Source organism: Podarcis filfolensis (assembly GCF_964270895.1).
Source record: "Podarcis filfolensis genome assembly, chromosome: 4".
NCBI lineage: Eukaryota > Metazoa > Chordata > Lepidosauria > Squamata > Lacertidae > Podarcis > Podarcis filfolensis.
In genome coordinates this window covers 88,106,896-88,123,735 of record NC_139607.1, presented here as the reverse complement: position 1 = coordinate 88,123,735, position 16,840 = coordinate 88,106,896, and the positions used below count along the sequence as shown (strand labels likewise).

General features: G+C 45.5%; 1 protein-coding gene across 2 annotated transcripts in view; it reads left to right on the top strand.

Moving 5' to 3' along the window:
• DEUP1 (deuterosome assembly protein 1) overlaps positions 1–16,840 on the top strand; it is a 60,096-nt gene that overhangs the window by 14,043 nt on the left and 29,213 nt on the right. Inside the window, exons 5-8 of one of the 2 annotated variants that reach the window (XM_083609908.1) lie at positions 638–772; positions 4,364–4,477; positions 8,241–8,495; positions 14,242–14,387. In XM_083609908.1, coding sequence (XP_083466034.1) covers positions 638–772; positions 4,364–4,477; positions 8,241–8,495; positions 14,242–14,387 — 650 coding nt within the window. The remainder of the gene's footprint in view (positions 1–637; positions 773–4,363; positions 4,478–8,240; positions 8,496–14,241; positions 14,388–16,840) is intronic. The other variant, XM_083609909.1, reaches the window with a different exon arrangement.

Below are 16,840 nucleotides of genomic sequence, written 5' to 3'. Positions count from 1 at the left end.
TTTTACTAGCAAGCCACATGTTAAACTACCCCCTTTCCAGCCCTGGGAGGAGCACAGGGAGCGTTCACACAACTCACCTACACACTGCAGCTGATGCACTAACGTGTTATAACGCAGATTTTGGAAAGCTCTACTCTACATGTATAAAGCAAATATCCAGGCAATCTGTGTTTTAAAGTGCAGTTAATTAACACCACAGGTTATATGACAGCACTGGCTTGTTCACCCTTAACTGTTTAGTTGTAATAGCTGGTACAGGTGGCTCTCCATTTCTGCTGGGATTGCATTCCTGGGATAGCAAATAAAGCCAAAATCAAATATAGTCGAAATGTATTGGGTTCAATGGGGGGTGGGATTGCCAAAGACTTTCTTCCCGGTTGCCCCCTTCCTTTCTGCCTCCCTATTTTCTTTAATTTACCAAGTGTGTAAAGACGAATGTGCACCAGTTAAATGCACGTTAAGTTGCTGTACTTGAATGCACGTAAGTTAACTGTACTTTTTTTAATGAAGAAAAAAAAAACCAGCAACCCAGATTAGATGGCTGATTAGATCATTTAAACTTAACTGCCTTTGCCAATTACACCTCCAAAACCGAGGCAAAAAAATAAGGCGTTTGTGACGTTCATTCCTATTCCAGTTTGCCAAGCTGACACAAAGCTACGAAAAGCTACAGCTGCACCAATTAAAACAAAAAAAAGCTCACAGCTTGGAGAAATGTACAGAAAATCAAGAAGCCCCATTTCAGCTGAGCAGTTTGAACCAGAAATTGGAGGTCAGTTCCTGTATTAAAAGGAGTGTCTTTCTTCTTCTTCTTCTTCTTCTTCTTCTTCTTCTTCTTCTTCTTCTTCTTCTATTTCCAAAAGTAGGCCTTGTGACCACAGGATTCTTCTCAGTTGTGTCCCTCTGCACTACCACCCACTCTGCTGGGGGGGGGGGCGGGAAGACCCCTAAGGGCCAGTCTTAGCCCATCATAGGGTCCCATTGGACCTACAAGGCCATTTTCTCCCAAACCAGGCCTACCTGTTTATCATCACTGGGCAATGTCAGGGGATGGGCAGGGGTGCCAGGTTCAATCCTGCCGAGGGGAAGGTTGGGACTGTTCCTTGCCACCAGTGTGGTATTTGGGTTGAATCTAAGAGTTGGAAGGGACCCCAAGAGTCATCTAGTCCAACCCCTTCAATTCAGGAATCTCAAGTAAAGCATCCATGGCAGATGGCCATCCAACCTGTGTTTAAAAACCTCCAAGGAAGGAGAGTCCACAACCTCCCGAGGGGGAGACAATTCCACTGTTGGAGCAGCTCTTACTGTCAGAAAGTTCTTCCTGATGTTTCGTCGGAGTCTCCTTTATTGTACCCCCCCTTTGCCCGTCTTTAGGTAAAGGTGAAGGGACCCCTGACCATTAGGTCCAGTCGTGGCCAACTCTGGGGTTGTGGCACTCATCTCGCTTTATTGGCCGAGGGAGCCGGCGTACAGCTTCCGGGTCATGTGGCCAACATGACTAAGCCGCTTCTGGTGAACCAGAGCAGCGCACAGAAACGCTGTTTACCTTCCCGCCGGAGCAGTACCTATCTATCTACTTGCACTTTGTGCTTTCAAACTGCTAGGTTGGCAGGAGCAGGGGCCGAGCAACGGGAGCTCACCCCATCGCGGGGATTCGAACCGCCGACCTTCTGATCGGCAAGTCCTAGGCTCTGTCGTTTAACCCACAGCGCCACCCGCGCCCCTTGCTCGCCTTTAGAAATGTGCAAAAAGCTGCTTAGCCCCTTTTTCTCAGGAGCAGAAGCTCAACCAGTGTACACACCACAAGGAATATACTTCCGCTCTCTGGGGGGAAACAACATCATCATCATTTGTCTCCAACTGTAGTTTGTCACAACAGGCTATAAATACCCTGGCTATAGAGAATTTTTTGGTGCACAGTGTTCTTCAGATATAGGGGAATATTTACTGGCACTAGCTACGATTCTAAACACATGCTTTTTGTGACCATTTCTTACTGAAGTGGTGTGCGCATTGCCACCTAATTGCCGATTTACTGCTGGCTTTTTCTCTGGATCTGTCTTTGTCACTGTAGAGCCTACATTTTTGCCACCAGGAATTTACTGCTGCTTTCCCAGGGCTTCCTCCGAAAGAAAGTGCTTTTGGAACAGAGGGCAGCCACTTCAGCTGTCCTGGGCTGAAACAGCTGAGTTAGGCAGCTTTGTCCTTTGCTCAATACAGAGAACAGAGAGTAAACACGGTATTTTCTTCTTAGTCTGAAAGCAAAGCAAGGAAGAGCAGCAGTTGTTTATTCCCTTCCGAAGCAGACATGGAAAAGTATAGAAGGGGAAGAACCTCATGGCGGGGATATGCTACTGCCGTTTGAAGGCACACATTCATAAATGCCCCAGGTTTCATGGGACATTGTCCTAGGTTGTAAAGACTGCGGAGAGAATAATTGGGTGCACTCTTCCCACCTTGGATCAAATCTATGCTTCCAGGTGCCATAAGAAAGCTGCAGAGATAGTGCAGGATAGTGCGCACCCCGGAAATAATCTCTTTCAGCTTCTGCCTTCTGGAAGAAGGTACAGGGTTATAAAGACTAGGCCTAGCCGCCTGAAAATCTATCCAAATGCATTTTGATTTTAAACGCAGTATAAGCAGTCTCTATGGGAGTATATTGTATTTAAAAATGGGGTATCAGAGTTTTTAGGGGGCTAACCAGGTTGGGATAGCTGGGATAGCAGGCTTGTTGGTTTCTTAATGTCTTATGTAGATTTTTTTCAATTTCGTTGTTCTGTATGGGACAATGACAATGAAGAGTATTGTATCGTAACATGAGAATATAAAAAGAGCCCTGCTAGATCAGTCCAAAGGTCCATCTTAGTCTTTTTCCAACATTGACTAGCCAGGTAGGATGCTTATAAAGATGTGAAGGCAGCAGTGCTTCTGTGTTATTTGTCTGCCACAACTGATGTTCACATGAACTGAGCATGGAGGCGCCATGTAGCTATGGTGGATCATAATCATTATTTTATTATTTTTACCCCACCCATCTGGCTGGGTTGCCACTCTGGGCATCTTTCAACACATATGAAAACACAATTTAACACCAAACGTTAAATACTTCCCGATACAGGGCTGCCTTCAGATGTCTTCTAAAAGCTGTGTAGTTCTTGATCTCCTTGACATCTGATGGGAGGGCGTTCCACAGGGAGGGCGCCACCACCAAGAAGGCCCTCCGCCTGGTTCCCTGTAACTTCACTTCTCGCAGTGAGAGAGCCACCCGAAGGCCTTCGGAGCTGGACCTCAGTGTTTAGGAGGAATTTCCTTTCTTGAAGCCATTGATTCAGGTCCCACCGTCCAGAGCAGTAGAAAAGCAGGCTTGGTCCATCTTCCATGTGACAGCCAGTTAGACTTTAGCCCTCTCCTGGCGAATATTTGGCAAAATGGCCTCCCCAGTGTTGCCATCCTATAGATCCAGTATTCATATTGTTTAATATTATTTAAAGAAGCAATAGTGGTGTCAGGTGATGCTGCCCTTTGAAGCCTTCAGTTGTTCCTTTGAAATCTTGCCCTTACCTGTCCCACACCTGACATCAGGTATGGTATCAGAGATGGGTGGGGCTTCCTGAAAACAGCCCTGCAGGGCAGAGGGAAGGGTGGAAGCTTCCCTTCCCTGATTTAAATACTAATAATTATTGATAGTTGTGAAAGTGCTTTGTACCTTGTAAGTACTATATAAATAATAGCTTAACAGTATCTAATGCAATAACTTGAAGTGCTCCTGACATTTTACTTCAATAGCCATGTATATTGACCCATTTATGTTCTTTATGTACAATGTGCTTTTCAAGTTCTCATTTTATACTTTTACTTCTTCCTCCCCACCAATATTTGTCCCCTGTTGCTAATTGTTATAAATAACCAAAATAGCTTTATACTTGAATGTTATGTACTGAGTTGAATAGGATCCAAACTGCAGCAGTCTGATTGGTCCTAGAACAATAGGATCCAAAAGGCAGCAGTCTGATTGGTCCTAGAACAATACAGCAGTATGATTGGTTGGCAGGAACCACCCAATCATGCTCCAGATAGAAGTGAATCCACAACCTGATTGGCTTACAGTAGAATTCTGGAATTAGCCAATCATGTGCAGCCCATTGTGTAAATAATGTATATAAAGCAGATACTTTGAGGGGATATTCATTCATTCCTCCTCACCACTATGAGCTGAATAAAGAGCATGAAATCACTTTGCGACTCTGAGTGTATTTCATTGAAATTGCAACATACATTATTTTTCTGGTCGTATACAGAGAGTATACATATATAGAGATGTGATTCATTTCTTTTGTGGGTTTCTCTTTTTTTCATTTTTCAGGAATTTAGAGCAAAATCAAGAGAGTGGGATAAACAAGAAACGCTGTATCAGAACCACCTCGTTTCATTAGATGCTCAGCGAAAACTGCTGTCTGAGAAATGCAATCTCTTTCAGGTACCATGCTGCTGTTTCTACTTTCATAGAGAAATTGTACCTAAAACTGTGCAGGTCTGGATAGCAAAATCACACCGTTTTAGAAATGGCTATGTGGAGATCATTGCAAGTCAGGCTCTAAATGTTTGAAACGCAGTGTTGTTAAAGGATTTTCTGATATAAGTACACAAAACGTCTCTGTGTTGTAAGAAAATGTAAACGTCTCAATCTCTCTTGTGAAATAACTGGTGCTGGATATTGTTGTCTGCTCACGAGCAGTGCCAGGGGAGTCACGTAGGTGTGGAGTGGGTATGTTTTGAGGATGTTACATATTCTTTCAGGAGCAGGTACATTTTCACTGATTCTACCTCTCAAGACCAAACTATAGGTGACGTTGGACATCTGTGATCAGATCTCCTGGCTCCGGGTTTCCTTAGATGGGCTTGTGTGTCTGTGTCTGTGTGTGTGTGTGTGCAAATGTATTTTCTCTCTGCAGCTAATAGCAGCTTCAGGAGTGCTACCATTTGCTGGGACCAAACATTTGTGGGGTATTTTGTTGTAAATACCAGAACCAAGAAATGTTGCAGTTAAAGCAAAGGGGTTGCTGTGGATGACGTTATGTATATACCGTAGATTCTGGTGTATAAGATGACTTTTTAACCCCAGAAAATCCTCTAAAAAGTCGGGGGTCGTCTTATACGCCGGGTATGGGTTCGCTGGGCAGCTTCGCCAGGCAGCTTCCTCCCAACGCGGAGCCCGCCGCCCACTGCCGCTGCCCAACGAAGCTGCCGCGTATAAGACTGGGTATATAAGTCGACCCCCCAAATTGGCAGGGGTCGTCTTATACACCCAGTCGTCTAATACACCGGAGTCTATGGTATATGCCTTGCTTTTCCACTCTTGGGCTGAAGGTTCTGCACATTATCCTCCCCTCCCCATGATTTCATCTTTGCAAGAGAATCTGCCTTATTCCTGTGACTGTAATTTGTCCTTTAAATTGTTTTTTAAAAAACAAAAAACGAATCTTACAGCATTATAACCTGCCCTGGGACCTTACAGGGGAAGGGCAGGTAAGAAATCAAATAATAAATGAATAATATCAATATCGGCAACAACAGCCCTTTGAGGTAGGCTATGCTAATATATGTACATAAGCAGCAGGTCTTGTAAATAGATCGCAGTGGGGAGCAAGCTATATACAATATTGTATTGTATCTTATTGGCATCCCAGGCTAGGTGGACTGATTCAGGACAAAGCAGCAACTCATGTTCATTCAAGGAGATGGGGGAGTGCTTAAGAATTATGGGAAACGCCAGCCCGAGTCTAAGGTTACCAGATTTTTTTTCAATGAATCTGGGGACTCTTTTCAACTTCCTACTAAATAGATGGATTTTGTCAGGGGACTGATTTGTAAATCCGGGGACTGTCCCCAGGAAACAGGGACGTCTGGTAACCTTAAGCCAGAGCTCTATGTAGATTATGAGGATAAGAGCACCGCATGAAAATAATTCGTGCAGAAATGGCCTTGGAACAGTCTAAAATACCTTTAAAATTCCTATGATACTTGGGCTCAATTAGCCACCCCCCCCCCATTTTTGTTGCTCAGTGCACTCTGTAGGGTTTACTAAATTACAGAGTATTGGATTAGAAGAACGAGCTTGAGAATAATGGACTGGGTCACTCTCATTTTCATATTTTTGTCTGATTTAATGGACTCTGCCTTTGATGTGGATAAAGCAGATGTCCAGCATTCTCAGAGCAGCACAATTACCATAGTAACATCGTTTTCCTGCCTGGCTTGTTGGGTGTCAATCAGAGAGCCATGAGTGCATTTCTGCCCTCGAAAAAAGGCATGTAAGAAACGCTCGGCGAAATCAATGGAACATAATCAAACAAAACAAAGGTAGCAGGTGATGAGGGTTTTATTTTTATACGGCTAAATTATGTGCCTCTGTTGTGCAATGGGTTTAACTACACGTAGCCATTTATTGTCACATTTGTATTGGGATGTTCTTACTGTTTGTCATCAGCTTTCCTAGCCTCCTCAAAACAGGCAACAATTGCAGGTGTGGGTGCGTTCATAGCATGCACGGGCGGCGGCTGGTGCCCATTAGGGCTGGTAGGGCAGAAGGCAGGGAGACTGGCAGTAGGTGGCGCTAGAGGCAATGGCAGGCAGGGCCAGCTCATTCCTGTTTTGTCTCCATTCTCCTCCATGCTGAGTTCCACAGGGGGCAACAATGAGGCTAAGGAAGAGGAAGTGGACAGTTGGAATGGAGGGAAGTAGACGTGGTCAGCTGGGGTTGCAATTGGTGGGGGAATGCCTTCTTTGCCGTAATGGTCCAACCTCCACCGGCTGGACACGAAAGCAGCACAGTCCATTGCGGCTTGTGCAAATCGCCACAAAAGTGGGAACAGCCAATAGAAAAGGATGAAGGAAAAAGATAATTAATGATAAGATGTTAAGCTATTTTAAGCAAAGGATTGTGCGCACTACAATGCAGCAAGAAGGGAGGAGAAGGGAAACACCGCGGAAAACAGGAGGGGAAGTCAACTTTGTACAGTGGTACCTCGGGTTACATACACTTCAGGTTACATACGCTTCAGGTTACGGACTCCGCTAACCCAGAAATATTACCTCAGGTTAAGAACTTTGCTTCAGGATGAGAACAGAAATCGTGCTCCGGCAGCGGGGTGGAGCAGGAGGCCCCATTAGCTAAAGTGGTTCTTCAGGTTAAGAACAGTTTCAGGTTAAGAACGGACCTCCAGAACGAATTAAGTACTTAACCTGAGGTACCACTGTAATTTGTATTGAATTAGCTGGGTGTAGATTCATTAAATTTTTTGAAAACTAATAACAATTAATTGGTTTTTTTTAAAAAAGTGGGAGGACAGGGAGATTTAAAAGCACAGGAGCAGGAGCTGAAGTTTTTCCGCAGCCCTGTTTTTAATCCCTGAAACTGTGAGCTGCATCTCAGTGGTATAAGGTCCTATTTCAGTCCCTGGCATCTCCAGGTCGGGGTGGGAGAGGCTATTGTCTGAAACCTTATAGAGCCGCTGCCAGTCAGTGCAGACAGCACTGAGATAGATGGAGCAATAGTCCAACTCATCATAAGGCAGCTTCCTATGTAGTCCCAGGAGAAAAATTAACCGGGGAAGGAGTGATTGTAGGGGGCATCACCGTGCCATCTTTTAAATCTCCACCCCACTCTCACTTTATAGGGAATTGCCTGCGACCCATTGCAGTTGTGTAGATCTGTCCTGTGTAACCTGCCTCCCCATGTTCAAATGTGTGGGGACCACTGGGGACCACAGTGGTAGCCTGGCCCAAGTCTCAGGAGCGTACAAGTCTGGTAGCGAGTCTTATGTCAGAAACCTACTGTCAAAAAAATACCGTATTTTTTGCTCTATAAGACTCACTTTTTCCCTCCTAAAAAGTAAGAGGAAATGTGTGTGCGTCTTATGGAGCAAATGCAGGCTGTGCAGCTATCCCAGAAGCCAGAACAGCAAGAGGGATTGCTGCTTTCGCTGTGCAGCAATCCCTCTTGCTGTTCTGGCTTCTGAGATTCAGAATATTTTCTTTCTTGTTTTCCTCCTCCAAAAACTAGGTGCGTCTTATGGTCTGGCGCGTCTTATAGAGCGAAAAATACGGTAATACTTTCTCCAGTGTTGGATTTCTGCTTCAAAGTTCTAAATTTCTGAACAGAAGGCAACTCACAGAAAGGGAGAGGCACCTCTGTGCAAAAGAGATGGATTTCATGCAGGCCGTTTTCCTTGTCTCGCCAGAAGCAAGCGCAGCACTGTCAAATCCAGACGCAGTGCCAGAAGCTAAGCCAAGACGACGCGGGTACCTGCAGCCAGTGCCAAACCGAGCAGCCCGGCGTTCAGCGTGACGTCCTTGCGGAACCCACCGAAAGGAGTGAGCTCTTTATGGAAAAACTGAAGTCGACCGTGAGCGAAATAGCCGTGAGCAGGAACAGGCTGCAGGAGGAAAACCGAAAGCTCCAGCAGGAAGTGAAAATGTACCAAAGGAAGTGCCAGGTAAAGAGCCAGCGGCTGTAATAAGGACCTTCCCAGGTGTTAAGATCAGCGGGGTGGGGGGGGGGGCTCTTGGTAGTGCCACTACCCTCAGAAGCTGGAGTGCGTGTGCCAGGAGAGGGCATTCTCTGTGGTCAGTCCCTAAGCTGTGGAACTCGCTCCTTACAGACGTGCATCCGACACCTTCACTGCACGCTTTTTGTCCTATGCTGAAATTACATTAATTTACCCTGGCCTTTGACACTTGAGAGCTATGTTTTTATGGTGTGTACCCTACTCTTGTGATTGCAATTTGTTTTAAACTGCTCTTGATTTTAAATTGCTGTGGCCGACCTTGGCACCGTAGGGTGATGGACGGGTTAATAATAATAATAATGTGCTTTTTTTCTGGGGGTACGCAGGGGTATGCAAACGCTTAAACATTTTGTGAATCTTTGTACTTTTGTCCATTTACTGTATTTATTTTCCCCAATTTGAACTATAAAATGGTGGTTTTCTTGAGTCAAAATGAGAGTACCCCTAAACGCATTTTTAGGGGGGGAAAGCACTGGTAATAGTAATAATAATCCATGGTCCCAGGGTTGCCTTGGAATGTAGATGGATATGGCTGGAACAAGTCAAAAGAGGAGTCGGAAACAGGGGGGTTGGTACCTCTCACTTGCTCCTTATTTGCCAATTCTGATGCAACCATTCCCGCCACCTTCACCGAAAGCTTACTTGTGGGGAAAAGATAAGTTTTGAATCTAAAATATATAATGGTACCTCGGGTTACATATGCTTCAGGCTACAGACGCTTCAGGTTACAGACTCCGCTAACCCAGAAATAGTACCTCGGGTTAAGAACTTTGCTTTAGGATGAGAACAGAAATTGCACGGTGGCAGTGGGAGGCCCCAATAGCTAAAGTGGTACCTCAGGTTAAGAAGAGTTTCAGATTAAGAACGGACCTCCAGAACGAATTAAGTTCTTAATCCAAGGTACCACTGTATCCAGATTTTGTAAGAAAGATCCACGAGAAGGTGCAGACGGAAAAGTAATGGACACGTTTTCCTGTAACACCACGCCCTGCCCCCGGCAACCTCCCAAATCTCCTATCACTCCTGGGGAGGATAGCTTTTTGCGTTGGCCTAAATGGTCCAGCACCTGTCTCCCCATTGTTGCTTAATACAGGGTTTTCAACCAGTGTGCTGTGGCATCCTGGGGTGTCTTGAATGATGGCCAGGGGTGCCGTGGGCAACACTGGCCTCTGTCCCTCTTTCCCTCTTTCCCTCCCTCCCTCCTCTGATGCCCTCTCACATCTCTGCCTCCCAAAGGCTTGCACAGCTGTTTGTTGCCACGGCCCTGGTTTACAAGCTCCCCAGGCGAATGGTGCCTCTGGGGCTAGCCAGAGAGTGCTTCCCAGGCCCTTGTGGGGCAGTGGGAAGAGGCACCTCTCTTTGGGGCGGGGGGAGGCGGCAGCTCAGAGACCGGGTGGCAGCAGTGGCCGCCCAGAGGGACTCCCAAGGGAGAGGGGAAAGGAGAGGAGGCTGAGGGAAAACTCCGCAAGGGAGGGTGTTTGAAAAAGGGCAAGAGGCTGCCCGCTCTGCAGGCAAGGGGTGACATAACTGGGCTCCTGAACCCCACAGGGATGCCACAGAAAGAATGTAGTTGGCCAAGGGAGCCGTGGACTCTAAAGGTTGAAAACCTCTGGCTTAATAGCTCTGCACTCAGCTAGCCCAGCCAGCCTGGCCCAGTTGTGCAGCTTGCATTTCCCCTTCAGATCCCAAATATTATACAAATACTACTGCTCTTTAGTTTCTAATATTCACTAACAGACTCTAGTACCCCAGCTATAACCATGTGTACTTTCCCCACCCGACTCCACTTTGCGAAGCAGCTGCATTTTTTTAAAGCTCAGATAAAATAAAAGGACCAGCAGAGGGCGAAGCAACAGCAGCTACCCAAGACACCATATAGTACAGATGGCTGCGTCTAGGTATTATAGTAGATGGTAGGAATGCTTCTAAAAATAGCTATGCACGTCCGACTTTTCTCTCCCCAGTATTGTCTAGTGCAAATGTTAGAAACCTTTGGACTTGTCCCTGGCACAGCCCCTCTCCAGCTTTGCTTCATACCCTCCTTGGGTGCTTCTGCCTGGCTGGAACGTGCCCTTGAACTCTGGGGTGCTCCTCCTCTTGGCTCTCAGCTCCACCCGCCCCTGGGAAAACGGCTCTTTAACGCTCAATTGGTGCAAACTGCAATTTGGGTTTTCTCCAGATAGATGTTTCCTTTGAAGAGTGGGTTTTCCCCAGGAAAGGAGTAAGGCAAGAGGGAAACCTAGAAAGCATTTGAGTAGCAGAACTACAGGTGGCTCCCGGCTAATTAAGAAGATGACCTTGTGAAGATGGTACAGTCACGCCTGGGCTCCTTGAAGCACCTGAAGGAGTTGTACCCCCTCCCTTCTTCTGCTAATTGCATTCCATTTTCTCTTGCAAATAAATGGCCCAACAGCCCCTTCAAAATAGCCGGAAGTGGTTGCCATTGGAAAGGAGGGTCATTTTCACCTGTGGCCGCAAATGAGCTTGACCTGGCTTTGCTCATAGGGTCTATGAGTTGGGATTGTACCTGGGAGGAAGAAGAGTTTGGGTTTGATATCCCGCTTTATCACTACCCGAAGGAGTCTCAAAGTGGCTAACATTCTCCTTTCCCTTCCTCCCCACAACAAACACTCTGTGAGGTGAGTGGGGCTGAGAGACTTCAGAGAAGTGTGACTGACCCAAGGTCACCCAGCAGCTGCATGTGGAGGAGCGGGGAAGCGAACCCGGTTCCCCAGATTACGAGTCCACCGCTCTTAACCACTACACCACACTGGAGATGAAGAATGACCCTGGGGCTCACTTCCTTCCTCCCCCTTCTCTCACTTTGGGGCAGAAGTGAACAAGCAAACTAAAACATCTCGCCTTTGTATGGTCTCCCATGATCTTGTGAGACCGGCATCCCTTTAAAGAGACCCCCTTTTTTCTAATAATGAGTAGATTGCTTCTGTGCAACTCCTTACCTGTGTTTGGGTAGGGTTATGATGGAACCACTATTGAATTGTAGAGGACAGTGGTCAGTGAATCATCTCTTCATTAATTTTCATATGGGATGCATGTTCCATTCATTCAGTGTAGTTAGTTCTCTTCCCTTCCCCTTCTACCATTTCGAAAAAGTCTCCAAAAAGCCTCTCTGCCTCTCAAGGCACTTGTTTTCCATATCGCAGCAGATCATTTTTGGAGTTGTGAGTCACCACCATGACTATTTCAGAAGCTTTCAAAAGTTTGGCATTTCAGTTTGAAATGTAGTCAAATAAATGGAAGCAATAACTCCCACACTTGCACGTTCCAGTGCTGAAATCTGCAGCCTTTCTCCTTCTCCTGTTGACGGATGATATGGCTGTTGATATAATTTAGTTTGTTACCGTCATATGGTATAGCTTGCCTTGTGGATAACACGGTTACCACTTACCATAACAGTAAAACATATAATTCCAAATATGGTGAATGTATTTCTGGGAGATCTTTTTTTTTTTTTTTTTTTTTTTTGAGGGGGCTGCTTCTAAATTACAGACTTAAATTGGTTTAAACAGCCATTCCCTTTCCCAAGAAAATATTGGGCATGTATTTATGTGATGGAGGACTAGGGATCTCTAGGAAGAAATTCTTGCCCTACCAAGCTGCAGTTCCCAGGGTTCTTCAGTGAAAGCCACTGATATAAAACCTATATATGTCTTGTTAACGCAGATACGAGAGTTGGATGTTGAATGTAGGGACTGAGAAGCAGTCTCTGCATGGAACTTCTCAAAACACCAGGTTCCAAGTCTGTCTCTGCATTGCATTGTGCCCAGTGTGTCTGTATGTTGACTCTTCCCCCAAAAAGCCTCCATGTGATCATCACATAAAAACAGTTGACCATCTGCTTTCAACATGGAAGGTTCCAGGTTCAATCCCTGGCGTCTCTGGGTAGAGCTAAGAGTGTCCTCTGTAGGAAGCCCTCACTGCCAGTCACTGCCAGTCAATGTAAAAACTGAGCAAGATGGATTGTGTTTGTTAACTACTTTGAGGGTACAGTGGTACCTCGGGTTACATACGCTTCAGGGTACAGACTCTGCTAACCCAGAAATAGTACCTCGGGTTAAGAACTTTGCTTCAGGCTGGGAACAGAAATTGTGCTCCGGCGGCACAGCAGCAGCAGGAGGCCCCATTAGCTAAAGTGGTGCTTCAGGTTAAGAACAGTTTCAGGTTAACTACGGACCTCCGGAACGAATTAAGTTCTTAACCCGAGGTACCACTGTATTTCTTTTCTTTTTTTTTACAATCAAGCAGAATATAAATTTTATGAAATAAATAAAAAATAAATCCTTGGCCTGACTCAATATCAGACAGCTTCTTATCTTCCTAACACGGTGGCATAAAAAAAAATAATCTTAACCTGATCCTGCCATGTGTTCAATCCAGAGGGGGGTTCCTAAGACTTACGTCAAATAGGATGACCCCTGCAAGGACCACCGTCTGGGGGAGTGCCTTCGCATGCCTCCCCCAGGGATGCAGACATGGCCACTCCCCCCAGTTCCCTTTAACAGGATACCCCAGCGTTTGGAGGGGCAGGCAGACACTACAACCTCCCCTCCATCCAAAACAAAGGATTGCCCCAGTGCTTAAATGCGCAAAACAACAACAAACCTCTGGTTACATGAAACATATTCAATAAACACACAAGACGTAACCGGCTGTACGTTTGAAAAAAATAATATATACTATTCATTGTATTGAATTGTAGATTTCAACAAAAGTTTGTTAACTACTTTGAGGATACAGTGGTACCTCGGGTTACATACGCTTCAGGGTACAGACTCTGCTAACCCAGAAATAGTACCTCGGGTTAAGAACTTTGCTTCAGGATGAGAACAGAAATGGTGCTCCGGCGGCCCGGCGGCAGCAGGAGGCCCCATTAGCTAAAGTGGTGCTTCAGGTCAAGAACAGTTTCAGGTTAAGAACGGACCTCCGGAATGAATTAAGTACTTAACCTGAGGTACCACTGTAGTACAAACTGACGGCGAAACAAGGCTAATTCTGTGGAACTGCAACAACCTTTCTTGTGGACTGTTGGACTCTATGAACAGACAGGTGGAATAGACACTTTCACATATATGGACCTTATGCATAAACTGATTAGAGAATGAACTGATCCACTGGGTCTTCTACTTTTGTTGAAATCTACAATTCAATACAATGAATGGTATATATTATTTTTTCAAACGTACAGCCAGTTACGTCCAATGCTTAAATGGGCAGGGGGCAGATCCGATGGAAGCCTACCTGCTCCATTGGCACCGCCTGCATCCCCATTCTTCAAAGCCGGGTTCAGGCTAGGATCCAGTTCCTGATAGGCTTAAGCCCCCACCGCCTACCAGGAAGGGAGCCGCTGTTCCAGTTCCCTCGTCAGGGCCCCAGTGAAGCCTCTGCCGTCCTGCACCAAGAGAGGTGAGTGGACTTGTTTGGTTTCCAAGAGACTTTTCTGCAGAGAGAAGTTTGCAAGTGGAAAATCTTAGGGAAACAAAAATTTAAAAAAAGAGGTGAAGAGCGGAATAACATCTTTCAAAAGTTTATTACAAGCCATGGCATATGTGAATTGCTAGTTTACAGACACTGGGGTTCTTAGTGTGACAGAACCACCTTCTGTTAAGCCATCACTGGGTAGCCATTTTGAACGCATTTCTTTGTCTTTGTTCAGAATATTGAAGCAAGGCTCGCCCAAGTGACAAACGAACTGAAGTCACGCGAGGATCTCTTGAATATGGTCGAGCTGGAGTGCCAGCAGCTGCGCAACGAAGTCGCCAAAATGGAAGAGTATAAAAATAACGAAGAAAGCCGCGTGAAGTAGGTATTTAAAATACAAGTCTCCCCTGCGTGAATTGGTGCATGTTGACATGAGAGTGAATGCTTCTGGGTGGCGATAGCAAACATTAGACCTGCTCAGAGCAGAGACACTGAAATAGATAAACCTGTCCATTGGTTTTATTGGATTCACCAGCCAGTGGTCTGACTCAATATAAGTTCGCTACGCGAATAGTGACGCGCACAGCAATGTACACTGTTCCTATTGTAAATATAGGCACGGTACAGTGGGAAGTTCTCCTGCACATGCCGCGTTGAATTGGATGGGCAACCACACTGAATCGAGTGGAGGTGGCCCCCCAAGCACAAATGAATGGGAAGAACAGGATAATTTTGTCCCCTTTTTCTCTTTGGGTTCTTACTTTAAAAAGAACCAAGCAATTTGCTTTTAATACACTTTCAAATATAGGAGGGGAAGCTGTCATCAAGAGAGTCCTGAATTCTTTTTTTTTTTGCAGCTTGATCGATAGGGATGGACAGTTTAATAGCTGTATTTTGTGACACCTTTTGTTTGATAGCATGCGCGACGGTGGTTCATCGGAGGGGTCTGGCGTTATGCAGATAACTGGGAACCTCGAGCACTCGGCCTTGAAATAATTAGCTTCTGAACTGTGTTGTTTAAGGTTGCTTTTTGTGTTCACATCAGGGCACCTGACAGTGTGTTGCCAGTACGAGTATTTTACTACATTTAAAGGGCAGGAGCTGAGTGCTTGGTATTTCTCCCTTGTGGCCAAATGCCTAGTAAGCCTAAGGTTATAAGCCAGAGCCATTATTGGGGATCAGCACTGATGAACCCCTGTTAGAGCTCATGACCCAGCAAGGGGCCTGTTGCCAACATCTGCTGCTGGCTACTGCTGCTACCCTTTGTCCTTAATATTGCTGCCAGTTTGCCTGCCCTCTCTGAATAAACAACAGGCAGTGGAGCAAGGAGAAGGTGCTGGAGCCGGGTGCTTCTCTCTGCCTCTGGGCGATGCTGCAGTTTGGGCCACCTAAGACACGGGTGGCGCTGTAGGTTAAACGCTTGCCGATCAGAAGCTTGGCAGTTCGAATCCCCGCGATGGAGTGAGCTCCCATTGCTCGGTCCCTGCTCCTGCCAGCCTAGCAGTTTGAAAACACACCAGTGCAAGTAGATAAATATGTACCACTCCGACGGGAAGGTAAACGGCATTTCCGTGCGCTGCTCTGGTTCGCCAGAAGCGGCTTAGTCATGCTGGCCACATGACCCGGAAGCTGTACGCCGGCTCCCTCGGCCAATAAAGCAAGATGAGCGCCGCAACCCCAGAGTCGGCCACGACTGGACCTAATGGTCAGGGGTCCCTTTACCTTTAAGAGAGAGGAAGCAAAGGAGGAGTGGCTTTTGAAAGTAGTGGGCTATGCAGGAATTGCAAAAAGCGGACAGCAAAATTAAGAGATCAAAATGAGGAACTTTTTATAGAAGAATGGGGAGGCCTTTCACGGACTACTTAAAAAAAAAACACATGACAGCGGGCAGGAGTTGAGATAAAAGCAGCAGATGAAAAATGACAAAATAATTGTGACAGTAACTTTGTGTAATAGATAACAATACAGTGGTACCTCGGGTTAAGTACTTAATTTATTCCAGAGGTCTGTACTTAACCTGAAACTGTTCTTAACCTGAAGTGCACCACTTTAGCTAATGGGGCCTCCCGCTGCCGCCACGCCGCCGGAGCACAATTTCTGTTCTCATCCTGAAGCAAAGTTCTTAACCTGCAGCAATATTTCTGGGTTAGCGGAGTCTGTAACCTGAAGTGTATGCAACCTGAGGTACCACTGTATATATATATATATTTTTTTATAATATTTTTATTTTTTCCATATAAACACAACACAACAAACATAAACATACAAAGACAAAAACAGAACAAGAAACATGTATCATTTCATATCCTAATTTCATATACCTTTCTTCCCCGACTTCCTCATGCCTCCCCTTTCTGTATTCCAAATTCTTATCGATTGTTCAGCAAATCTTCCCTTATTTTAATTTAAATTTAGACTATTCTTCCTTATTCTCCTTGTCTTAACCATTGCTAATAGTAACCATTTACTTTCCAGTCCAACATCATTCTAACTTTCATTAACTTTGTAATATTTCTTTAAATAGTCCTTGAATTTTTTCCATTCTTCTTGCGCTGCCTCTCTTCCCTGGTTTCGGATTCTGCTCGTCATTTCTGCCAAGCCCATGTAGTCTATCACCTTCATCTGCCATGAGGTACCACTGTATAACAGTAGAAAAGGTTTGAGTGAAAACGCTGTGGAGGAGAGGGTGGGCAGTAAGCTTCTGTAATACTGTAATTATTTGATTTGAAGGTTATTGTGAATATATATATATATATATATATATATATATATATATGGCAGTGGGCCCACTGAGGACTTGCCCAAGGTCCCCCCGTAGCCTAGAGCTTGCACCA